The 26,409-nt window shown below is 37.3% G+C and overlaps 2 protein-coding genes and 1 long non-coding RNA gene across 5 annotated transcripts in view; 2 read left to right on the top strand and 1 right to left on the bottom strand.

The window, feature by feature from the left end:
• PIK3C2A (phosphatidylinositol-4-phosphate 3-kinase catalytic subunit type 2 alpha) overlaps positions 1 to 14,384 on the top strand; it is a 189,521-nt gene extending 175,137 nt beyond the window's left edge. For all 3 annotated transcript variants that reach the window (XM_045039035.1, XM_045039036.1, XM_006937126.5), the window contains 10 exons: positions 1,012 to 1,181; positions 2,592 to 2,748; positions 3,394 to 3,503; positions 5,868 to 6,075; positions 7,333 to 7,457; positions 8,722 to 8,839; positions 8,930 to 9,002; positions 9,344 to 9,453; positions 9,541 to 9,666; positions 11,221 to 14,384. In XM_045039035.1, coding sequence (XP_044894970.1) covers positions 1,012 to 1,181; positions 2,592 to 2,748; positions 3,394 to 3,503; positions 5,868 to 6,075; positions 7,333 to 7,457; positions 8,722 to 8,839; positions 8,930 to 9,002; positions 9,344 to 9,453; positions 9,541 to 9,666; positions 11,221 to 11,403 — 1,380 coding nt within the window. In that variant the 3' untranslated portion in view covers positions 11,404 to 14,384. The remainder of the gene's footprint in view (positions 1 to 1,011; positions 1,182 to 2,591; positions 2,749 to 3,393; positions 3,504 to 5,867; positions 6,076 to 7,332; positions 7,458 to 8,721; positions 8,840 to 8,929; positions 9,003 to 9,343; positions 9,454 to 9,540; positions 9,667 to 11,220) is intronic.
• A 2,861-nt stretch (positions 14,385 to 17,245) lies between these two features.
• LOC109492037 lies at positions 17,246 to 18,227 on the bottom strand. The gene is made up of 2 exons (XR_002145745.3): positions 18,090 to 18,227; positions 17,246 to 17,438 (listed from the first exon to the last, which is right to left on the bottom strand). It is a non-coding gene; the product is annotated as an uncharacterized LOC109492037 (long non-coding RNA).
• Positions 18,228 to 18,336: 109 nt separating this feature from the next.
• RPS13 (ribosomal protein S13) lies at positions 18,337 to 21,160 on the top strand. The gene is made up of 6 exons (XM_003993023.6): positions 18,337 to 18,424; positions 18,584 to 18,632; positions 18,822 to 18,900; positions 19,716 to 19,885; positions 20,355 to 20,455; positions 21,083 to 21,160. Exons 1-6 carry the CDS (start codon positions 18,402 to 18,404, stop codon positions 21,114 to 21,116), a joined length of 456 nt encoding a protein of 151 aa, XP_003993072.1. The 5' UTR covers positions 18,337 to 18,401; the 3' UTR covers positions 21,117 to 21,160.
• The last annotated feature ends 5,249 nt before the right edge of the window (positions 21,161 to 26,409 follow it).

Raw genomic sequence — 26,409 nt, 5'->3', positions numbered from 1 at the left:
TGAGTTTGAATCTTGGATCTGCCACTTAACAATTAGGTGGTTCTGGGAAAATAATTACTCTGTTTCAGTTTTCCTCATATGTAAAATAGCAATCATAATGGTACCTTTGTCATATACTGTGTTTGTATGTAGAAAGAGAATAGTATAGTGCCTAGTTTGTGATAAGTGCTATTTAAACATTTGGTCTTATCATCATCAGTAATAATTTCTGGGGAATAATCACATGGACATATAGAGCCTTATGACTGCTCCATTCAGAAATGTACTATTTTGAGGGGCATCGGACTTTTGATCTCAGCTCAGGTCTTGATTTCAGGGTTGTGAGTTCAAGCTCCACACTAGGCGTGAAGCCTACTTAAAAAACAAACAAAAATGAAATGTAGTGTCTTGAGAATATACTAAATGCATATGCTTTGGACAAAAATACTTATTATATACATCTTGCTGTATCGTTCTATATGATGTGTTAATAACTTAATCCCCAGGACAAGCAAGACTAAAGTGAAAGATTTCCATCTTTGAGAAACTTGCAGATGTTACATAAGGAGTCAACAAAACACATTAGTTATATTATTGTATGTTGAAAGATAGCAGGTGACTTTCTTTATACATGCCTTCCCTATAAGCCAAAAAAGGGAAAATACTCTTTTATAATCCTTTATCACAGTGTTACCACTTGTGCTAAGTAGCAGAGGCTGTGAGGAGCAGAGGTCCACAACGATGATTCTTAAAAGATGTTCAAAGGCAGCACATACCCTCAGTAGGGACTGGCAGGATCTCTGCCTTTTAAAAGACAAAAGTTAGAGAGATAGGGGCAATAACCATCTTTAGAAGGTGTTTTTGTTTTCGAAATAGGAAAAGGCTGGCTTTTGTTACCATAACCTAGTTTGTAAGCTATTAAGAAAATGGATTATGATAGTATTTTCAAAGGGTGATGAATTACTTTAATCTTTATAACCTGCCTCCTTTAAAAATTTTTTTTCCTAAAATAATTTTATATCTTTATTACAGGCTTCTGAAAATTTTATCTATTCTTGTGCTGGATGCTGTGTAGCTACCTATGTTTTAGGCATCTGTGATCGACACAATGACAACATAATGCTTCGAAGCACAGGACATATGTTTCACATTGACTTTGGAAAGTTTTTGGGCCATGCACAGATGTTTGGTAGCTTCAAAAGGTACTAATATTGTTATTGTTGCTAAAGAAGAGAGGCACTTAAATACCCCAGGGGGCGCCTAGCTGGCTCAGTTAGTTGTGCATGCAACTCTTAATCCCAGGGTCATGAGTTCAAGCCCCATGTTGGGTGTAGAGCCTACTTATAAAACAAAAAACAAAAAAACACAGTACTTCAGGTAATTCTGAAGATTTCCACATTGTGAATCGCTTTTCAAAAGGTATTAATAAAATTATCTGTATCCATCCATTATTTGTATATATATCTGCAAGAGTTTCTGTAGTAATTTTTACTTGAAGGAAAAAGAAATTGACCTTTCTTACCATGTGAGTGTTAAGTTTTTGATGATTTTAACATCAACTGTTTTACAATCTAAGCATTCCTCCTCCACTTTTTTCTTCCCAAGAAAGCTGAAGCTGTTGGTTTGCTTTCTTCAGATTTATTCAAGAGATCGTTGATTTTGAGTGAATTCATTTCAAGTAATGCTAAAGATATTTTCATTTTGGGGGCACCTGGGTGGCTCAGTTGGTTAAGCATCCGACTTCGGCTCAGGTCACGATCTCGGGGTCTGTGAGTTTGAGCCCCGCGTCAGGCTCTGTGCTGATAGCTCAGAGCCTGGAGCCTGCTTTGGATTCTGTGCACTCCTGCTCCCGTCCCTCCCCCCTCCCCATCTCTTCCCCTCCCCTGCTTGTGCTCTGTCTCCCTCTGTCTCTCAAAAATAAATAAATGTTAAATAAAAGATATTTTTGTTTTGACAGTATTAGAATTTTATGCAAGATATCTTTGTGTATTTTGATGAACCTTTATTTTGACACATTTAGCCATAACATTGATTTTAATTAGTGGACACAACTTATTTTAAAAGAGAGGCACTTTTTGTTTCACAAATTAATGTCCCAAACATTAACTGCCTCTTTTCTTGCTGTTCTTTGCCTTGTAGCTCCCACTGAGCATGACTGGGGATGAAAAAGACCCTAAGAGATGACTTTACCATTGTAGTACACGAGGATGAGTGTGTGTGTGTGGTAACCTTTGCTGAAATGAATTAAGGTGTATTTTATCTAGTTAGTGGTACCTGTAAAAAATGCTCCCATTTGTATAACGGCAATGAGTGCAAAATTTTTGTCTGTATATTTGTAGCTACTATTTGATCACTATTTGAGTGTGTGGATTTATAAATATCATCTTGGAAAAAATTCATATATTCTAAGTAATGAGATTGATTATATGAAGGCTTTCCTGCAAATACAAATTTATAAGTTTTAATGCAGATTCAACACTGCCCAGTACTAAGTTTCCCAGTTGGAAATTGCTATGGCTCAGATAGCTTCGTTCAATAACCATGTGATAACAATAGCACTATTTGAATATCTTCTATAAATAATACTTTGTGTGTATTTTCTTTTTAAATAGGGATCGGGCTCCTTTTGTGCTGACTTCTGATATGGCATATGTCATCAATGGGGGTGAAAAGCCCACCATTCGTTTCCAGTTGTTTGTGGACCTCTGCTGCCAGGCCTACAACTTAATAAGAAAGCAAACAAACCTCTTTCTTAATCTCCTTTCTCTGGTAACTCTGTTCTTTTATAAGCCTTTAATTAATTTACATTACTGCTCTGTGTTTCAGTATCTAAAGAAGGATATTTTGGAATGAAATTTACTGTAGTTTCAAATGTCAGATATACTATCACCAAAATATTCAAAAATTGCTGCTCTGTAAAATATTCCAGACACCGTTTATATAAAATACAAAAAAATAAGTCACGAGAGTGGGCTACCCTGGGAGTGAGGAGTAAAAAGTACCTGAAAAGGACCCTGAGAGGGTCATCTGGAATGCTGGAACATGTTTTGTGGCTTAATCTGGGTGTGTTCAGATTTTTATACTTCTCTGGATGTTTATTAAGTTAAAAGTAAACCTCCACTATGATTATTGTGACTGAACTTGATATAAAAACAGAGGACTAGACAGAAGGTCTGTATTTTACGCTTTTATTCCATAACCTGGCTTTGTGACATCCAACAATTGACTTCCTTGGCCTTGGTGTTTTTCATTTGTAACCGAATCACTTAGGTCCCTAAAACACTAATACAGACTCTTCAAAACTGTGACTGTTTTGTTTGCTTCAGTTCTAATTACGTGGCCAGCTTTTAAGGGATGGGTAAGGAACAGAGTTTTAAAAAATTGAACTCACAAACTCTTTTTTCCTTTCTACAGATGATTCCTTCAGGGTTACCTGAACTTACAAGTATTCAAGACTTGAAATATGTTAGAGATGCACTTCAACCCCAAACTACAGATGCAGAAGCTACAATTTTCTTCACTAGGTAGGGCATATTTAAATATTTTAGAGAAGGGACATAGCTTTGATTTGTTTTCCTTAAACAAATGCTATATATCAAAATTCTGATGTTTCAGGAAGGAATTGTGAGTCACAGTATTAGCAAATAGTAGCCTTATCAAAAGTGTATTTTATGTCAGAAGTTTGTTTACTGAATAAATGTAAAGGATTTGCAATAACCATTTTAAAAATAAATTTCTCTCAAAATAGCTGGTTTTATTTAGTATATGACTTCAATTATAAACATCCTGTGTATGAACTATTTCTGCAAGACGTATTTTCTATAATGCCAAATACAAGGTTTTTTGGGTTTTTTCCTAAAATAATATCTGTGTTAATCTGTTTTTCAGGATTCTGCCATGACAATTTTTGTGGATACTATAAATGCTTAAAACAGTGAACTCTGGGACACTGCTATAGTAAATTGTTAATGTATGACATGGTACTTAAAACACGTATACCAATTATTGGCATTTGAACTTGTTATTTTTGCTTTAAAAGCAGATCTTCCTGGCAAATTGGTCACCTCATTATTGTGGTATAGTGATCCCACCTCATTATTATGCCATAGCAGGGAGGGACACATGAGCTCATGTTCTTTTCTCCTTTTTCTTTTGCCTTCTTCCTCTCAGTGGAGAAGAGATAGAAAACTGGACTGGACTTCCCTAGTCTCAAGAGTCTGGCCTGAATTGAATTGAAGGAAGCTGACTTTTGTATAGCCTTCCAAACTAATCCTGATAATTTAGGTATTGATGGGTTTTGCTTTGTTTTTTTAAAGAGATTTGTTGCCTCTCCTGGCAAAACTATAAAGCAGGCATGTATCAGTCTGCTTGAGCTGCCATAACAAAATACCATAGACGACATGGCTTAAAAAACAGACGTTTATTTTCTCTTAGTTCTGGAAGCTGGAAAGTCTAAAGTCAAGGTGCCAGCTGATTCACTTCCTGGTGAAGGCTCTAGGTTATAGACCATTGCCTTCTTGAGGTTTTCTCACATGAAAGAAGGAGATATAGAACAAGAAAGCATAAGCTTTCTTGTGTGTTCTTATAGGAATTTTTATCCTTATCCTTGTGACCTCTTCTAATCTTACTAACTCCATAAAGGCCATATGGGGTTGGGGTTCAATGTATGAATTTTGGAGGATACAAATATTCAGTCCATAGCCAGGCAAGAACCTTTGTGTGAGGTTCTTGACTTTTCTTTTTGAATCTCTTTCCTCTTTCTGGATTCCTTTATCCTGTTTCTGAGACTTCTTGTTTCTTTTTGCATGCCTAAAATGTTTTACTCAAACCTGCCTTCCAGATTTATTCCCACCAAACTCCATATCCTGTCAAAACTTCTTTTTCCAACTAAGGGAAATTATGATTATCTGAAGAAGGAATCTGATTCCAGATGCTACTACTATTTGATAGAAGAGATTTTATTAAATTTGAATTATTTTCCGATGCTTCCTTCTATACCTGTTTAGTTGCTACCTTCCCTGTTTATTAAAAGGGAATTAAAGGGGTGCCTGGGTGGCTCAGTTGTAAACTGTCCAACTGTGACTCTTGGTTTCAGCTCAGGTCATGATCTCAGTTTATGAGTTCAAGGCCCGCTTCGGATTCTCTGTCTCCCCCTCTCTGCCCCTCCCCCACTTGCACACATGCTCTCTCTCCTGTCTCTTTCTCTCTCTCTCTCTCAAAATAAATAAAAGGGGGGATTAAATAATTATTTTTTTGGCATTATACCAATTATCTTCTATAATTGGGGGTATCGGACCCCACAGAGCTCAAGAAATGAAAGCATTGTTTCTTGGAGACAATGGGATGGGATGGAATGTGCTAAAATGTTTTGCTGGGATGGAATATCTTTTAATGGGTTTTTGGCCTGAAGAACAAAGGAAACCCTTTACAAAGTGAGGATCTGCTTAATATTTTAAAAGGAATGAAAATGGGGTGCCTGACTGGCTCAGTTAGTAGAGCATGTGACTCTTGATGATCAGGGTCATGAGTTCAGGCTCCATGTATGTGTGTGTGTGTATATATATATATATATATATATATATATATATATATATATACACACACACACACACACATACACACACACACGGAGACACAGAGGTAGGTAGGTAGGTGGATTGATAAAAATTTAAGGGGCGCCCAGCTGGCTCATTCAGTAGAGTGTGTGACTCTTGATCTCGGGGTTGTGAGTTCACGCCTCACATTGGGTGTAGAGATTAAAAATGAAATCTTAAAACATTTTCTTAAATAAGGAATGAAAATATTTTTCATCTTTTATTATGTTAAAAGAACTGAACATGTTTTCTCATGAACATTTACTATTAATGTATTTTCTGATTGTTTTGTAGGCTTATTGAATCAAGTTTGGGAAGCATTGCCACAAAATTTAACTTCTTCATTCACAATCTTGCTCAGTTGCGTTTTTCTGGTCTTCCTTCCAATGATGAGCCCATCCTTTCATTTTCACCCAAAACATACTCATTTAGACAAGATGGTCGAATCAAGGAAGTCTCTGTTTTCACTTACCATAAGAAATACAACCCGGATAAACATTATGTAAGTTTGTTTTGGTATTTGTAGAGACTCATGCATGCATGCATTACTGTTGTCCTTTCCTGGTTCCTTCACTGACTCCTGCTAAAGTTCCTTCTCATACTTCTTTCTTTTTGGATGGTCCAAAATAAATACATAGAGGAATCCCTTATTGTTTTTTGGTATTTATTTCTGGGTAAATTTGCTCCCAAACCATGGGAGAAGAATGTTACTCTTCCTTTCAGAGACCAGACTAAAAGGATGGTGCTATTTTGCTTTTTCTCCTTCCTTGAATTTGTTCTTAATTTTAAGGTAAAGCTTGCTCATGGTAACAAATTCATCCTATTTATAAGCATATGAAGTTTTTAGTTCTCATTCCACTAAGGATGAAGTATTATAAAACACACACACACACACACACACACACACACACACACACACACACACATAAAGTTCATCTTTGAACAAAAACATCATCTTTAGTATGCTTCCCCTTGTTCCCCCAAAGGATAGCATGATCATCAGTTTTATTATTTTTCACCCTTGTGCTAATACTTTTGCTGGGAAATACTTTGCAGCACAGTCTTTAAATTGTTGATAAAGTGATATTTTATAAAGCAATTTTATTATTTTAATTTTCACCTATTAGTAAATTCTTGTAAGTTTATTTAGTGTTTTATCCTAACCCCACTTTACTGAGTAGTCCATTCTTTCCCTCAATGATTTATGACATTAATATATCATAATGTAGAATATTATAATGGTAGTATATTTTAAGTGTAATGGATATACATATATTCATTCCTGAATTTATTTCTGGTCTTCTGTAAATATATGACTTATTTCTATAACAGTATTGTATTCTGTAAAGTACTGTGACTTTACCATGGTTTAAATATCCAGTAAGACAAGTTTTCCCTGATCCTCCTGCCACCATAAATTTTGCTTTTCTCATTTACTCTTTTAAATGAACCTATTAATATGTTCATTGGAAATGCACTAAATTTATAAATTTCAGGAAGTACATTTATTATATTTAATCCTGGAAATAAGTGAATTTCACTTTCCAGTTGTTTATATATCTTACAGTGGTTAATATCACTATTAGATATAGTTGATGTGCTATATATAAATACGATGACTTTTATGTTTGCTGTTTCTTATCAGTGACATATCGATTACTAATTTAAAAGCATTTGGACTACATAGAATGGTCAAGCTATGAATTTTCTGTCAGGGAAGTATTTTGTTTAATGCATTTGGGTTGTGATTTCTTTTCAGATTTATGTAGTCCGAATTTTGAGGGAAGGACAGCTTGAGCCATCATTTGTGTTCCGGACCTTTGATGAGTTTCAGGAGCTTCACAATAAGCTCAGTATTATTTTTCCACTTTGGAAGTTACCAGGGTATGTTCCCATTGTTGTTTATTAATCTTTTTTTCACAGAAACAATTTCTTACCAAGTGTAGGTCAAGTGTAGGCCAAGTGTAGGGTATGTTCCCATTGTTGTTTATTAATCTTTTTTTCACAGAAACAATTTCTTACCAAGTGTAGGTAAGAAACAATTTCTTACCAAGTGTAGGTCTTTGTGTAAACACGTGGTAAGATACAGTGGACCATGTGTGACTTATTTTCCTTTGTATGGCAGGGGTCTGATCCATCCATAGACAAGGAACTGTATGTTTTTGGTGAATGAATAAACAGTGAATAAATGATCAAGATCCTAAACTTAAAATATGGGATTTTCTAGCTTTCTAGAAAAGCTAGAAAAAAACTTTCAGTTGAAGCTTTTTTTTTTTTTTTTTACAAATCCTATTGGGCTAGGTAAATCGTTGCTTCAACTACCTTTACAATGAGGTCAGGGAACTTAGTTGAACGTCTTAGTTTATTGTCTGTACCACAATGAGCAACACCAGATAATAATTTAGAATCTTGGTTTTAGAAAAGTCAGATTTTAAATCACTGCAGAAATAATTTTGGCCATACTCAGCTCCTTGAGGGGAAAAAAAAAAAAAAACAGCTGAGGTATTGAGACTGTTAGTCAAAATCTTATATAACTTAGTTTTGTATCAGTTACCCTTTCAAAACACTCAGTTTTGATGTGGCTGATGACCAATAGATTTCCTGCATCAAGTTGCTCATATTCTTCTCAGACTAGATTTCAGAAGTAAAGAGTCAACAAAGTGGGTATCAGAATTTATTTCCATGTGCAGTCTTATTTTCCACTGTCAGCAAAATAGGCAGAGTTAAGATTATCTTGATTTAGACCCTATGTCACTTGTGGACACAGTATTGACCTGGTATGGGACTACTATTCAACAATAACTTTGGCTGATTGAGTGAGTAGTGATTATTTTGGAAGATATGCGTAAAATATTGTGAATAGGCTAATGTTGAGAAGAAATAGTAGAAAATAAGTAATAAATAGCAAAATAGCAAAACAATGTGTCTTTTGTACCAAGGTTTATAAAAGGATAACAGGTACTTGAACTACTTCATCTCCAGTACTTTGAAAAGAAATTACAAAACTTACTTTCTAGAAGATTAAGACTCCACTTTGTATTTAAGTATATATTTTTAAAAATACTTCTAATTAAATATTATACTTAAGTCTATAAATACTTCCAGGTGAAATAATTTAAATCCCACTTGTTTTTGTTTTCTTTTGTAGTTTTCCTAATAGGATGGTTCTGGGAAGAACACACATAAAAGATGTAGCAGCCAAAAGGAAAGTTGAGTTAAATAGTTATTTACAGAGTTTGATGAGTGCTTCAACGGATGTGGCCGAGGTGACTGTCCTGATTGAAAAAATAACCACATACTCTTCTTTGTGCTACATAATATTTAAACTAATGATTTGTTTTCCTCTTGTGTCTTAGTGTGATCTTGTTTGTACTTTTTTCCACCCTTTACTTCGTGATGAAAAAGCTGAAGGAATAGCTAGGACTGCAGGTGAGATTATTTTTTTCTCTTTCTTGATAATTTACAGCTTCCTTATGACATGCAAACCTGTAATTTCTCAGTGGATGTGGCAGAGTGACAGTGGGGTTATTGGCAGTGGTCTGGTGAGAGTGAAACGGGGGTATTCTTTCCAAGGCCATCAATTTCTGGATACACATCATTTTCCCGATAGAGTGCGGTTACTAAAAAACTATAAATCAGTGGCCTATTAGGTTATTTACCTTTTTCTTTCCCCACATGCAATGGTCGTGGAATTATAGCAAATTTCTTTTGTTGTTGTTTTAACCAGTGCAAGCAAGATAAAATAAAGATGAACATATTTATATTTTCAGATGCAGGTCCTTTCAGTCCTACTCCAGGCCAAATTGGAGGAGCAGTGAAATTATCTGTCTCTTACCGAAATGGTACTCTTTTCATCATGGTGATGCACATCAAAGATCTTGTGAGTGTTTACAAATAATGATGATTGTAGAGAAAACCTATACCTTGGTAAGAAGTATTACTGTTAAGGGAATGCTTTTCTTTATAGGTTACTGAAGATGGAGCTGACCCAAATCCATATGTCAAAACATACCTACTTCCAGATACCCACAAAACATCCAAACGGAAAACCAAAATTTCACGAAAAACTAGGAATCCAACATTCAATGAGATGGTAAGTTAAAATCATTTCTAAAAATGTCCTAGATTTGTTCTTTTGAGATTTTAAAGTTTAAACACTTAAAATTTTTTAGGTATCAGTTGCAGAACTATTTATTGTTCTAGTAAAGCTACTCAATAGCAATCTAGTGGTACTTAACAAACTGTTGCAGAATTGAACCTGCCATCATTGACCTTAGGTTTTAAAAGATCTTAGGAGTTCTTATTCAACCACCCTTCCATGTTTGTAGCCCCTCTGCAACATTTCCAAAAAGTGGATGTTCAGTCTGTGCTGAAATGCTTCCAGGCCATCCACTTTGATTTGGGCAGTTCTGACTCTTAGATTATTTTTTATACTGGGCTGAAATCTTCACTCCCTGCAATTTGCACTTAGTGGGTTTCAGTTGTACCTCTTGGAACCACACAGAACTACTCTTTTTCTCCTTCTGCGTGACAGCTCTTCTGATAACTGAAGTTCAAATGCCCTTCCTGTTTATCCTTTTAAAACATCTTCAGTACTTTTACCTTTATTTGATAGGATGTAATTTAAAAATCCTCCTCTTCCTAATTGGTTTTAGTTTGCCAGCAACCCTCTTCATATAAAGAGTGCTCTAAACTAAAAGCAATAAGCAAAGCATCAACTGAACAGTGTGGAACAGAACTCTGACTTTGCTGAGTGACTCAGAACTTAGAAACTTATCTATTAAAGCCTGCTAACCCTTAGTTAACTACATTTTCAGGATAAACACCACATTATTTGTGTGCATTAACAAAAATGTCTGGATAGAGATTTGGAAGAAAATAAATCTGGATTTTCATCAAGGTTATAAGTTTGTTAAAATGTAGCCCTTTAAAAGCATATACAATATTTGATGAAGACCAGGTGATGTTATTCTCAAAAAGTAGTATTGGTTTTTTCTAGTTGGTAGTGTTGTACTTTCAAGAAATAAAATGTGGTCAGTTTTTAGTTATTATTAGGCAGTGAGAAGGACTAGATTAAAGTGATATTTCTTAGAAGTTATGATGAGGCTTTGTTGGGGGGAAAAAATCTGTTTTGATGTGATATTTCAAAGAGCTTTTCAGCATTCCAGATTTGCTATAAACTGCATGTGTACTTGGTGAATTTGCAGTGAAGTATGGATAATCAGAAATTATCATTTCATGGCATATAAAATCCAACAGAAAAGACCACAAGAAGAAATTCTAATCCTTATTTTTTGTAAAATAATTATGTTATCCCATCTTGCTTCCTTCCATTCTCCGGCTCAGATATCAGGCATCTGCACTGTAACTGATTTTCCCTTCACCATACCTGCATCTCAGAAAATCCATGTTGTTAGTTTTTAGCCAATAATAATTTTCTACTTTGTGCATTTCTATGTCAGACATTCAGAGGAATGATAATGATAATCCAAGACTCCTGAATACAAAATGTGCATCTAAAGTATGAGACACATTCCACCAGATGTGTCATAGTCAATGCCAGCAATTGTAGTCTCTTTACTAATCTCACTTCTGCTTTTACTTAAAATAATCTGTAACTTACTATTTCTTTTTGCCTTTGCTATAGCTTGTGTACAGTGGATATAGCAAGGAAACCCTAAGACAGAGAGAACTTCAACTCAGTGTTCTCAGTGCAGAATCTCTGCGGGAGAATTTTTTCTTGGGTGGAATAACCCTGCCTTTAAAAGATTTCAACTTGAGCAAAGAGACCGTTAAGTGGTATCAGCTGACTGCGGCAACCTATTTGTAAGCTAATGAATTTCTGAGTTTTGGAAGTAAGAACAGTTATAAACACGTAAACACATACACACTTATGAACTTTGTATAGTATTTTTATACTTGGACAGAAATTATAGAGTAAATGTACTTAACTGCATTTCGATACATCTGTTGGACCAACAGTCACATAATTAACTTTAAGAACTTGTTGAAGCCATTGCTGTTTTAAAGTCATTATATAGAATGCTATAAACTCTAAACTTAATATATAAGTCCTGACAAAGACTTTGAGTTGGTGAAGGATTTAATCCTTTCTTGAGCAATTCAGAGTAATAGCTTTAGTTTGGTCTGATAGTGCTATGTCAGTTCAGGCATCTATTTTGCATTGTTTCTTACACAGACACAGCATGTTTGTTTTCCTGTTTTGCACCTTTTATAGCCTTTACCATTGTGTGTGTTCGTAAACACCAAAGGAAAGGAAAGGTGCAGGATGTTACCAGAAAATGCAGCTGCTATTCACAGGGCCGAAAAGCAAAGCACAAGTAGATAGTTATGTTCAGAACTACTACGTAGTTTATAGAAGTAGGGGAAAATAATACTGCTTTTTATCACCCATGTCTTTAAAGCCTTTTTCAGAATAAGTGCCAATCACTGAAGTTGTAAATAATGGTGCCTTAACTTCATATGCTTCCCTGGCACTTCATTCTGATTTTTTCCTGACTTGATAAATAATTAGTAAGTCGTTTTCACTCACTTTCAACTTACTAAAGATAAGAATTATGTACATTTACTAATGTTTTTCCCACAGAAAGATAATTTTTTCTACTTCTCATGTGACTTAGTTAAACATTTGATTTATGTTTTTGTTGCTCTATAACTGAATGAGATTCACCAATGTAACTGTATAATAAATTCCATCATTCCATTATAATCCTACATTTATTCCCAGGAGTGTGAATTGAACTTTGGTAATCCATCTCCATATATCTATACTCCTCTTCTTCATTAAGCAAGTGAAAATTGTTCACTCATGTTCCCATTCCTGTTAGGTTAGAAGAACCCCATGAATAGGGCAGACTCCTCACAAGAGGCCCAGGACAAGATTTCTAGGGTCCAGACTGAATTTTAATGTAGATTTTTTATAGCAAAATTTGTCTTGTAAGCTGTCTTACTTATTTTTGTAAACACTATACATTCACATGAATTACTTAATATAATGGGATTCAGAATCATAAGGGACATGATTGAAATTATTCTACAGTAACCATTAAGGATAAGATTCATTTTTATTATTCACCTGCACACATAATTTTGTGTTTAGTTTGAATAAATATGTTTATATATTCTCATGGCTAGCATGGACTTTCTGACAGTTGTTGAATGGTAATAGAGATTGTAGTAATCTAGTTGCTGTGAGGTAACTGACAAAACATGTAATGAAGAATACCAGCAGAGAAAGGACAGTCTCCACTTCAGTTGCCCGTAACATAATTTTTATGAACTGTGCAAATGTTTAATGTAAATGGTGAAACCTACAGAGTAGAAATAGAATGGCTGAGGATGTATCTATCAATGGGACAGATTAAAAAAAAAAAAAACACTTGAAATTTTTGGTGCCTAACACTAATGGTCCATTTGTAGGAAACCCTGTTAGTATAATATATGAATGTCTTTTTTTTTTTTATGTTAAAATGTGTTGTCTATTTAATAACTTAATTACAATGCAGATCAAAGCACACCGTTTTTTTTTTTTTTTTTTTGCTTTTTCCACATCCAGTTAACATTTCTTTGTAGTGTACAAGTACTTTTGCAGATATAAAGAAGTGCTAGATATTTTCCCTTTAGCTTTGAGACCTAATTTCATTCCATGAGTTATCACTTAGCCACTGTAAAAAAAAGAAAGGAAAAGAAAAAAAGTACTGTGTTGGTAGAAGGCCATTGTTAATTGGACTCCATGTATACTGCCTATTTGCAATTTGTTACAGCAGTGTCTTTCAGCACAAATAATAGAGCTAGAAAATGTGATGTCATTTTTCCATTACAACAAATGTGGATTTCTTACCTAAAAATGTATATTATGATTGATACTGTTCAGTTAACCAGAGTTCAGAACAAATGGTAATGTTTTTTCTTAATTTAACTCATTTTGTGCCTTCTTTGCTCATTAAAAAAAAAAATGCACACATATTTTACGTATATTTTAATGTAAGTTATTTCTTTGTAAAAATGCTAATCTTCAGCCCTTACAAAAAAAAAGGACAGAGACGCCTCTTTGCACTATTATCAGATTTTTAAATCAGTTGTTTTTTAAAAAAACATTTTATAAAGCTTGCATTGAAGTAAATCTGAAGCAAAAGTTTAAGCAGACTCACCAAGACACTAATTTTTATGTATAATCACAATGTTTTATATCTGTCTTTACTGAGTAAAAATAATTATGCTACATGTAAGTCCTGCACCAGAAAAATTATTTCCTTTTGCAGTGTTTTGGGATTTGGAAATAATGGTTTACTCCAAGAACCTATTATTTTCTCTACTGAGGAACCCAATGTAGAACTTGCACTGACATTTTTATTACTGCCTTTATAAAAACCTATAGGTAGCTAACTGTTAAGGCATGTATGATATTTGATAAAGTATTCTTTTTTCAAATTGAAGTTGTATAAAAGTTTCAATATCTTGCCTTAAGTTGGTTGACTGTTCTTGGATTCAAGTATTGTGGCACTTAAAAGAAAATACTCAATTTTGATACTTAGACTTCAGATCAAAAAGGACTAAAGCCCCCACTTACCATAATCCATGGATTTACTTACATGCTGTTCGATTAGCAGTGCAAATATGAATGAATATGGCAAGTAATCTCATCTATAAGAACCAAATACTTTAATTATATTAGGGTAGTGAGTAAAGATGTATAATATTTTTATTAATACCTTGAATATATTCAGTGGATTGAATGTGACTTCATAACCTGTACTATGATTGTATTAAAATATTTCTGGAATAAAGGAACTCTGCTGTCATTTCTTTACTCATCAACATATTAACATTTTTGGTTCCAAACTTTATATGAACTCGGGGAGCCTGCCTGGCTCAGTTGGTAGAGCATGCAACTCTTGATCTTGGGGTTGTGAGTTCAAGCTCCATGTTGGGCAGAGTTTACTTAAAAAATAAATAAACTTTGATATGAGCTCACTGTTGTGTACTTTGTTTCTCACCCAGGAGTTTATTAAGTTCAAATATCCTGAATTTCAAAACTGATCTGTCAGTTGCCCTAAAAATCTGACTTCTAAATATGGTTCTTTGAAGATCTGGACTGCCACTTTGCCCCATCATTATTTCATATAATTGGAATGACAAAATATGCAATATTTACAGACTTCTCTGAGTATGGTCCATGGCCTTTGGTGGTTTACTAGACTAGTATAGTAACAGCATGTTATATACCTATCTACAAAACAGAGAAATGTAGATTTCTCTAATATTTTACCTCCATCTTGGAATAATCCAGTGTGAGGTTATGGTTCTCTGACCCTACAGATAACATGTAAAGGGGCCCAGAGACCACAAAAAACTAATAACTTACACAAAGCCAATTTCCTGGGGCAATAAACCCAGTTTCAGTCGGGGGGGGGGACCTTAATTTCATCCTTACTTTTTTTTTATAATTTTTTAAAATGTTTATTCATTTTTGAAAGATAGAGACAGAGCACAAGCAGGGGTGGGGGAGAGAGAGAGGGGGACACAGAATCTGAAGCAAGCCCCAGGCTCTGAGCTGTCAGCACAGAGCCCGACACGGGGCTCGAACTCACAAACCGTGAGATCATGACCCGATCGGAAGCCAGACGCTCAACAGACTGAGCCACCCAGGCACTCCTCACCCTTACTTTTTTGAAAAATTTTATCACACAAAACTTAGACATACAAAATTAGATAACAGGGTAATGAACACCATGAATGAATCCATCATACACCTTCAGTTACTTACCTTAGGCTAATCTTGTTTTATCTGTATTAACTAGGATGGGGCTTTTTTCTTTTTTCTTTTTTTTTTTTTTTTTTAGGATTCTTAAATCTTTCTTCAATTCTGAATAATTTATTGTGACTTCCTTTCCAAATTTACTACTTCTCTCCAACTGTTTTAAGTCCTCCATTGAGTTTTGGTTTTTGTGTTTTTTTTTGTTTTTTTAATGTTTATTTTTGAGAGAGAGAGAGACAGAAAGAGACAGAGTATGAGTGGGGGAGGGGCAGAGAGAGGGAGACACCGAATCCCAAGCAGGCTCCAGGCTCAGCTGTCAGCACAGAGCCCAACATGGAGCTCAACCTCATGAACCATGAGATCATGACCTGAGCTGAAGTCAGATGTTCAACCCACTGAGCCACCCAGGCACCCACTCCCATCAAGTTTTTAGTTTTGGTTGTTATACTTTTCATTTCTAGAACAATTATTTGGTTATTTTTGTTTGAATCATGATCCAGGAAAGACACAAGACTGCCACCATTAAAATGGTAAAGAGGTTTTTTAGCAAATGGTGATGGGACAATCAGCCACATGCAAAAGAACAGTACAGCATATGCAACAATTCAAAATAGATCAAAGATCTAAACATAAAGTTATAAAACTCTTAGAAGAAAACATGGGTGTACATCTTTGTAACCTTGGATTGGACCAGAGGTTTTTTTTTTTTTGTTTCTTTGTTTTTTTAATTAGGAGCCGGGGAGGGGCAAAGAGAGAGGCAAAGAATCCCAAGCAGGCTCTACATATCTCAAAACTACTATGAGATACCAATTCATACCCACTGGGATACCTAGAATTTAAAAGTGGTAGGGTGCTCCTGGCTGGCTTAGTTGGTAGAGCATCCAACTCTTGATCTCGAGGTCGTGAGTTCAAGTCCCACATTGGGCATGGAACCTACTAAATAAAGGCATTTATTTAAGTATATACAGAGGGGCGCCTGGGTAGGTCGGTGGGTTAAGTGTCCAACTTCTGCTCAGGTCATGATCTCACATTTTGTTACTTCGAACCCCGCATCGGTCACTGTGCTGACAGCTCAGAGCCTGGAGCCTTCTTCAGGTTCTGCCTCTCCCTCTCTGCCCATCCCCCACTCGTGATCTCTCAAAAATAAACATTACAAATAAATTTTAAAAGTCTGTGGAGAACTTTGAGCCCTCATACATTGCTAGTGGGAACGTAATGTGGTGCCGCTGATGTCGAAAACGTTTGGCAGCTGCCAAAAAAAGTTAAAAATTACCACATATATACATATATATGTATGTATATGTATACACATATACATACATATATATGTATGTATATGTGTATACATATGTACATACATACGTATGTATGTATGTATATACATATATGTATGTATGTATATACATACATATATATGTATGTATATGTGTATACATATGTACATACATACGTATGTATGTATATACATATATGTATGTATGTATATACATACATATATATGTATGTATATGTGTATACATATGTACATACATACGTATGTATGTATGTATATACATATATGTATGTATGTATATACATACATATATATGTATGTATATGTGTATACATATACATACATATATATGTATGTATATGTGTATACATATACATACATATATATGTATGTATATGTGTATACATATATATACATACATATATATGTATATATATTTCCAAGAATTGAAAAGCGGTAGTCAAATACTTGTACACAAATGTTCATAGCATTACTCATAATGGCCAAATAGAAATAAAATGTGGTATATCCATATAGAATGTTATTTAACCACAAAAAGTAACGAAGATGCTACAACATGGACAAACCTTGAAAACCTTATGATAATGAAGAAGCCAGTCACAAAAGGCCACATATTTTATGATTCCATTTATATGAAATGTCCAGAATAGGCAAATCCATAGAGACAAAGCAGATTAGTGGTTGCCACGGCCTGTGGGGGAGTGGAGCCTAGCAGGTAATTCCTTAAAGAGTACAAGGCTTCTTTTTGGGGTGACGAAAATTCCTGGAATTGATGATGGTTGGTTGCATAATACTGTGAAAATACCAAAAGGCACTGAATTGTACACTTCAAAATGGTTAAAATAGCAAATTTTATAGTATGTGAATTTTACCTCAAAAAAGGTTTAAAAGTTCAACCCTTAAAGACCCTTTGGTCACTGAACCTCTATTTTTAATAAATGTGTTAACAGTAACTTTTTAGATCTAATACTTTTTTTTTGTCTTGAAAAAATAATCAGGTTTCAGGGCACCTGGCTCAGCCAGCTGGTTACGTGTCCAACTTGTATTACGCTCAGGTCACGATCTCACATTCGAGATGGAACCCCAAGGTGAGCTCCGTGCTGAACATGCAGCCTGCCTGGGATTCTCTCTCTGCCCTTCCCCCCCACACTCTCTCTCAAAATAAATAAACTTTAAAAAGTGATAGCGGTGGCTGCGTGGTAACTACCATGACTTCCAGTGTAGCACTTACTACCAGGGTATTGTAATTGTGAATTCATTAAGGGCAGAGAAAGACTGTGACGTAGCTAGTACCAAGACAAGAGCTGCCCTGGTGAATGGATGAACAACTGCATGGTTGAACCTCAGGCGCCCAAATTCGGTGGCCTTTCTGGGGCAGGGACCAAATCCACCAATCCCTGAAACTGTAGCTGTTCCACGCTCACTCCCAGTCGGGGATTCGAACCTGTACATTTTTAGCGCTGACAGCTCTTCCAGAAAGTCTAACGGCGCACTTAATTTCCCGCTCTGGCCAGAAGCCTCCTTAAAGACCGATGCATGCCGGGATACGTAGTCCTGCACCTCGAGGAATCTTGGGGCACAACTCTGAAAAGCATCTCGGGACATGCAGCCAGGGGACGCCGGGAGTCACGCAGCGTAGCTCCGCCTCCTGCACGCGAAAAGGGTGGGCGTATGTGAGGTCACTTCCTGTGTGCTGGGTAGCTTCCTGCGGCTTTCCTACCCTCGCTCTCTTTTTTGCTGCCTGACCGCCGCCATCATGGGTCGCATGCACGCTCCCGGGTGAGCTCGGGTTTCTGAGCGGGTTGCAAAGCTCGGGCCGCGGGGTGAGGGGAAAAGGGGGGCGTGTGGGCAGCGAATTGAGGGGGTTGATGTTGTAGTTTATTGTGGCACTGGCCACCACCACTACCACCACGTTATTCCGAGACTTTCTTTCCCCAGGAAGGGCCTGTCCCAGTCGGCTCTGCCTTACCGCCGCAGCGTGCCCACCGTAAGTAGCTTGCGGAGACACGGGAGAAGTCGGGGAGGGGTGCTACTATCCGTCGCTCGGGAGAAGCGGTACCGAGGCGTGGGGGCCATGTGTGCGTGAGGAGCTCCTCTTGGAGGGTGGTAAAGACCTCTGTGCTTCGGTACCATCCCTGGTTTCTCCTTCTAAGGCAAGTTTCTTTTCCCTAAACAGTGGCTGAAGTTGACGTCCGACGACGTGAAGGAGCAGATCTACAAACTGGCCAAAAAGGGCCTGACTCCCTCACAAATCGGTGGGTATATATATGTAATGTAGCTCCTTCCGCCTGCCTTCGTGTAACTTGCTGAAAAAGTCGCTGGGGGTAAACGTGTCGCATACGTGCTTTAAAAACTTTTTGCTGGTTTTCCTGGCTTTACCGCTGATGACCGCGGCCAAGTGTTTGTTTTTTGAACTCTCAAGTTCTTAATTTGGAAGACGGGAAAATTGTTAAAATGCTCGCCAAAATTTAATGAGTACTTAGTATGCGCTAGGTAGTTAGTTATTCCTGGCTGAATGGTTCTATACATTTTATATGTAATGACTTCATGTAATTCTGATTGCCGTACTTTCAAATGATTGTGAAGTTTTCTCCATCTTACAGTTGAGGAAACTGAGGCACCGTGCAACTATATAATTAGTCTAGCCAGAGGTATCACACAAAATAGGAAATACATAATAAACTGTAAAATACTCAGATGGTGCTATTTTGAGATTTAATAATGTATGTAAAGTTCTCAGAAGAATGTCTGATTATTAAGTTCAGTTATTAAGCAAATATACGTGGGAATCTCACTGATTTCTTTGGTGGCCTATAATCCATCAAGTTCACTCTGTTGATAAGCACCAGCATTGGCAGTTTCCTCCAGAACGGTTTTCCTTAGTGCTGGGTAAACCAACCTTGGATGTCTGAGTGAGCTTTACATGCATTCTCATGTTGTTTTTCTGTGATACAAAAGGAACCCTGTTTCACAGAGGAAACCGTGGATAATGACTTGATCTCAGAGCCTTGACATCACATGCTTAAGTTCTGTGTTTGGCAGGGGGGATTTATATTACTGTTTTTTTCAGGTGTGATCCTGAGAGACTCCCATGGTGTTGCACAAGTACGTTTTGTGACAGGCAATAAAATTTTGAGAATTCTTAAGTCCAAAGGACTTGCGCCTGATCTTCCTGAGGACCTCTACCATTTGATTAAGAAAGCTGTTGCTGTTCGAAAGCATCTTGAGAGGAACAGAAAAGTAAGAGAATGGAACTGTTTGTATGAGCTTCAATAAACTGTAGTGCATCTGATTTGAATTTCCTAAAGAGGCTTGAAACACAAACTGTGACACCACAGTTGTTTTGAAATAAAAATTCTACCAGAAAAGACTGGCAGGAGGTGGGTGGCTTTGGCTCCTCTAGATGCAGTATATCACTTGATTGAAAATGTTGAGTTATTTATTTGCGGAATTTTGTTTTATTTGCACAGTTTTGCGAATCATTCATGTTAAAATTTGGGGGCGCCTTAAATTCCCTTAAGGATTTAATCTAGCCACATGAACCTTAGCCTCGGATTCTATTACAGGGCATTGGGTAACTTAAAAGTGCATGGTATCTATACATTTTTTTGTTAAAATAATATTTGATTATTGTTTTGAGGGAGTTTTCTTAAATTATGTCGATTTTTATTTTTAGGATAAGAATAAATCTTTATAATTTGTCCTTTAGGATAAGGATGCTAAATTCCGACTGATTCTTATCGAGAGCCGTATTCACCGGTTGGCTCGATATTATAAGACCAAACGAGTCCTCCCCCCAAATTGGAAATAGTAAGTATTAACCTTTTTTGTTAATAAGAACAGACATTAGCCATATAGTAAACACAGTAGCAACTATAGTAAAAGGCCTGTTAGTGAATGTTTTAGGCCATGGCTATGTGGTCAACTACTATTTCAATTCTGCCATTTTGGGAGGAATACAGCATAGACAATATGTAAACAAATGGGTATGGCCGTGTTCCACTGAAACTTTATTTACAAAGGCTAGCAAAGGGCCATAGTTTGCAGACCCCTGATTTAAAACATGAATAAGCCCTTTGAATCACTTCTAGATAGTGGGTAAAGTTTCAGCTCATAGCTCTGCTCCTTGTTTTTATGTTGTCTTCATTTTTGCATAGATAGCTCATTATGATGATTAATTTCTAAACATTCACAGGTTTCACTAGAAGGGTTTTTCCTTATGTTGGCCGGTTCTCCCTTAGATGAGTGAGCATCTTTGTTCCTCATGCTTAAACACAATAAACTAATTCAGGAACCTTGGCGTTTTGGTGCATTTTATGTATTTGTGGTTTATTTTAGCTGTTTGAAAATAGCTCTGCTAGGTGTTAGAGTCTGTGAATAAATATGGGGGACCTATAATAATCCAACTCTTCTTCCCTCTCCTTTTTTCCTTTTCAGCGAGTCATCCACAGCCTCTGCCCTGGTTGCATAAATTTGACCATGTGCTCAAGCAATAAAATCATTGTCTAACAAGAAGCATAGTTTGTGTTTCTTTCCCTAGAAGTATATATATCGTCGATTCATATGTATTGGTTTTTTGATGTGGAAGTGTTGTAGCACAATGAGAAGTGTGATTTTGCGGGGAGCAACGAGATAGCACCCATCTATTCATCCCTTCACTGCTCAACTATCTGAGCAGTTTATAACTTGGTGGGTGGTTAAATGGGGGAGGGAGTGGCAGAACTGGAAGAAACTAGGAAAGCAGTGACTTGTTTTGATGTCATGGCAAAAATGTTTCTAAGTATTTTTGGTACATTTGATGTTAAGACTGAGGTAGACCTGTGAGGAATTGTTATCCTGGTAGTGTATGTGGCAGTCTACTAACAAATGCACGAGAAAGTTTCTCTGCAGGAGGAACATCTTTAGTATGAAGGGTCCTAAGGAAGACCTGATAATTTGATCCCAGTCTTGTTGGTAAGGCTTAAAGGTGAAGAAAGGATTCAGGTAACAGTAAGCACAGTTCATCTGAATCAGGGAGCCAGAAGAACTGTTGGTGAGATGAACCCAGGTCACTAAGCCTTGCAACTTTTGGAGGGTTAAATAAACACTCAGCTGGGTGTTTTCAGAGTATTTAATTCTTTTTTTTTTTTAACTTTTTTTTTTTTTTCCAACGTTTATTTATTTTTGGGACAGAGAGAGACAGAGCATGAACGGGGGAGGGGCAGAGAGAGAGGGAGACACAGAATCAGAAACAGGCTCCAGGCTCTGAGCCATCAGCCCAGAGCCCAACATGGGGCTCGAACTCACGGACCGCGAGATCGTGACCTGGCTGAAGTCGGACGCTTAACCGACTGCGCCACCCAGGCACCCCTCAGAGTATTTAATTCTTAACCTAAGAGGTATGTGGGTATCCCTGTTTAAAAGAGGCGAGTCTGGAACCATAAGGTAAATGATAAGCTGTACGTCGGGGTGGTATATGGAGCCACGCTCCTTCAGAATTCAGAAAACGTTAAAGTGGGTGATTTTTATGTACTGCCTGTTTTCTAAGTGTGTATCACTTAAATAGGTACACTGAATAAGCTATTTTCTTAAGGTTTACCCTAAGCAATAATCAAAGTTGTGTTTGAAATCACACTAAGGTGAAGTCCCTTTTTCAAGAGACTGGTATCAGCTAGCATTGATCGCCTTTTGAGTACTGTGCTCTGGGGTTACAGACGCCAAGTGACTTGCCTTGTTCTTCAGAGCACTTGATCTATTCACCTACCCGGTATTGTGTGCTCTATGCTGGGTATGCAAGCTGATTCAGTCCCCCTTCTAATAATTGGAAACCGTCTGTTTCAGTATTTTACCCAATTCTTACCTGGTGTTAAAGATTTAAGTTTTTCATCCTTTGTGTTCATGTTCATGTCTTAAAAGTGACTAACCATCATAAACCAAGAATCAAACTGACGAGTAAGGCAAATATTTCCAAGAGTGATGAATAAGTAAAACAAGGTAACTCCCAGCACGATCCCTTGGAATCCCTAGGTAGCTATGCAGATGTTGGGTATTGATGGTTCTGGACCAAAAACTAGTTAATAGTAGGTGGGACATTTGATGTTTCAAAGCATGTATAGATTTTGTTCCTTTTTTTGTTGTTGTTAACATTTACTTATTTTTGAGAGAGCATGAGCAGGGGAGGGGCAGAGAAAGAAGGAGACACAGAATCCTAAGCAGGCTCCAGGCTCTGAGCTGTCAGCACTGCCCATCGTGGGGCTTAAACTCACAAACTGTAAGATCATGACCTAGGTTGAAGTCAGACACAATGAGCCACCCAGGTGCCCCTAGGTTTCTTTCTAATTGTAGGAAGTATTTGTGTATTTGTGAGTCTTGCCATCAAGCCAACAATTAACTACAACTGTTTTTTTAAGGTTTTTATTTTTTGAGAGCACAAGCAGGAGGGGGCGGAGAGAGGATCCAAAATAGGCTCCATGCTGTCAGTGCAGAGCCCAACACCGGGCTCAATCCCACAAACAGCGAGATCATGACCTGAGCCGAATCAAGAGTTGGACATTTAACCAGATGAGCCACCAAGGCACCCCCAGAATTACTGCAAATACAACTGCAAGTAGGAGGTTTTTAATGCCTTAAAAAGTGAGTTTATTTGATACAGTAAAATGTAAAAACATCTGCAATTCTTTTAAATTGTGAGCAGAGGGGTCAAACTTGGTCTTCAGCAACAGCTCTGCCACTTAAAGGCTATGGGGGTGAAATCTAAAGAATATTGGGGCACCTGGGTGGCTCAGTTGGTTGTCCCACTTTGGCTTGGGTCATGATCTCATGGTTTGTGTGTTCAAGCCCCACATCAGGCTCTGCGCTGACCATGTGGAGCCTGCCTGGGATTCTCTGCCCCTCCCCAGCTTGCTTGTGTGTGCTCTCTCAAAAAACTAAATAAATCTCTAAATTACTGTGAGGATTATATGAAGTTAATATGTAGCAGTAGTTGAGTCATTCAGAGAACTTTAGCAATTGATGTGGTGAACATCCCTCCAGGTAACTACCTGTTAAGATATTCCAAAGACTTTTGTACATGGGCATCTTACTACATAGATCATCTCATCATTTTCGCTGGTTATGTCTTGATTTTGGTATTCCATGGTGCTGTGTACTATAATTTGCCTTGTTATCTTGAGATAAATCCCAGGAATGGGAACTTTGGCATGTATGTTTTATATTTTGCCAAACTGCATTTCAAAAGTCTACTGATAAAATTATCAAAAAGTCCGTAAGTGTCATTTCTTCAGGTACCTTTCAAAAAAAATTTTTTTTTTAATTTTAGAGAGGGTGAGCAGGGGAGAGGGGCAGAGGGAAAGAATCCCAAGCAGGCTCCAAGCTCAGTGTGGACTCAGTCCCATAACAGATATGACCTGAGCCGAAATCAAGACTTGGACACTCGACCAACTGAGTCACCCAGGCTCAAAACTTGTTTTTTGTTTAAAAAGGATATTCTGTTTTTTGTTTTATTCTATTTTACTTATTTGATTAATGAATATTTAATCTTTCCTTTTTGTGAATTGCCTCTTCATGCCCTATAAAGTATGTCTCTTTTGGAACATTGTTAGTCTTTTTTTCTTTTTTTTTTTTTAATGTTTATTTTTGAGAGAGACCGAGTACGAGTGGGGAGGGGTAGAGAGAGAGGGAGACACAATCCGAAGCAGGCGCAGGCTCCAGGCTCTGAGCTAATAGCACAGAGCCTGACACAGGGCTTGAACCCACAAACCATGAGGTCATGACCTGAGCGGAAATTGGATGCTCAACCAATTGAGCCACCCTGGTGCCCCTGGAACATTGTTATTCTTAATCCTACCTATAACATGTATTACAAATATTTTCCCCAATGTTTTCTGTCTTTCCATCTTGTTTGTGGTATTTTTGCTGTAGAAGTTTAAGAATTTTATAATCCCTAATGATTTTTCTTTATGATCTCTTTTTAAAAAAATAGATCATGGGGCGCCTGGGTGGCGCAGTCAGTTAAGTGTCCGACTTCAGCCAGGTCACGATCTCACGGTCTGTGAGTTCGAGCCCCGCGTCAGGCTCTGGGCTGATGGCTCGGAGCCTGGAGCCTGTTTCCGATTCTGCGTCTCCCTCTCTCTGCCCCTCCCCCGTTCATGCTCTGTCGCTCTCTGTCCCAAAAATAAGTAAAAACATTGAAAAAAAAATTAAAAAAAAAAATAGATCAGTCTAATAAATTGTTTCTTCTGCTTCCCCTTCTGTTTAATATGGTCTTCATCTATCTTTCAGACTTAGACATTTCTTCCTTTTTAAACGAAACTTTCTGACACAGTTGGAATCAGCATGTACATGTTATTTGTCCAAATCTATCCATATGTGAGCAGCTAGGGTTTGAAGGTTTCCTTCAACAACTGTTCTCTTCATTTAAAAATCATCTTTTCTGGGACACCAGGGTGGTTCAGTTGGTTGAGTGTCTGACTTTGGCTCAGGTCATGATTTCACGGTGGCTTGTTGGTTGAGTGTTCAACTTTGGCTCAGGTCATGATCTCCCAGTTCGTGAGTTCAAGCCCCATGTCAGGCTCTGTGCTGACAGCTCGGAGCCTGGAGCCTGCTTTGAATTCTGTGTCTCCCTTTCTCTCTCTGCCACCTTCTCCACTTGTGCTCTCTCTCTTGCTGTCAAAAATAAATTTAAAAAAAAAATTAAAACATGCTTTTAAAAAATAAAAGTATTTTACCAGACAACTAAAAACAATCTTCCCTTTCATAGTCTGAAGTCTAGAGAAACTACTTTAAACTCAGCTGTTTTTTTCCTAACATATAATGCTTTCTTCTTCTTCTTTTTTTTTTTTTTCTTTACTGTTTGTTTATTTTGAGAGCACAAGCTGGGGAGGGGCAGAGAGGAGAGGAAATCCCAAGCAGACAGGGATGCTGGGCTTGATCCCTTGATGAACTGTAAGATCTACAAGATTATGACCTGAGTTGAAATCAAGAGTCAGATGTTCAACTGACTGAGCCACCCAGGCACCCCTATGCCTTCTTATTTTTAAACAACATTCCTTTAAAAAAAAAAAAAAAAAAAAAAAAAAGGGATGCCTGGGTGGCTCAGCCAGTTAGGTGTCTTGATTTTGGCTCAGATCATGATCTCACAGTTTGTGGGTTTGAGCCCCACATCGGGCTCTGTGCTTTGGGCACAGATTCTGCTTGGGATTCTCTCTCTGCCTCTCCCCTGTTGCTCTCTTGCTCATTCTCTCTCAAAAAAGTAAATTAATTAAAAAAAAATTGAGGTGAAATTCACATAACATAAAATTCGTCATTTTAAAGTGAATAGTTCAGTGGTGGTTAGTATATTTATAATGTGCAAAAATCACCCTGTCTAGTTCCAAAATATTTTTATCACCCCAAAATGAAACCACACTCAAAGCAGTTACTCGGGCACCTGGGTGGCTGAGTCAGTTAAGCCTATGGTTTGCTCTTAATTTTGGCTCAGGTCATGATCTTCATGGTTGGTGAGATTGAGCCCCACGTTGAGCTTTTCACTGACATAGGGGAGCCTGCTTGGAATTCTCTCTGTCCCTCCCCAACTTGCACATGTGTACGCTCTCTCAAATAATATACATGCATACATACATAGAAACATACATACAGTTATTCCTCATTCTCCCCACCTCACTCTGCCCTTGGCAACCACCAATCTGCTTTCTGTTCTGGATATTTCAAACAAATGGAATTCATGTAACATGTGATCTATTATGTCTGGCTTTCACTTAGCATCATGTTTTGGGGGTTCATTCACG

This window comes from Felis catus, chromosome D1 (genome assembly GCF_018350175.1).
Source record: "Felis catus isolate Fca126 chromosome D1, F.catus_Fca126_mat1.0, whole genome shotgun sequence".
NCBI lineage: Eukaryota > Metazoa > Chordata > Mammalia > Carnivora > Felidae > Felis > Felis catus.
Note: the sequence above shows the minus strand (reverse complement) of the source record. Positions and strands in the feature narration are given on the sequence as shown.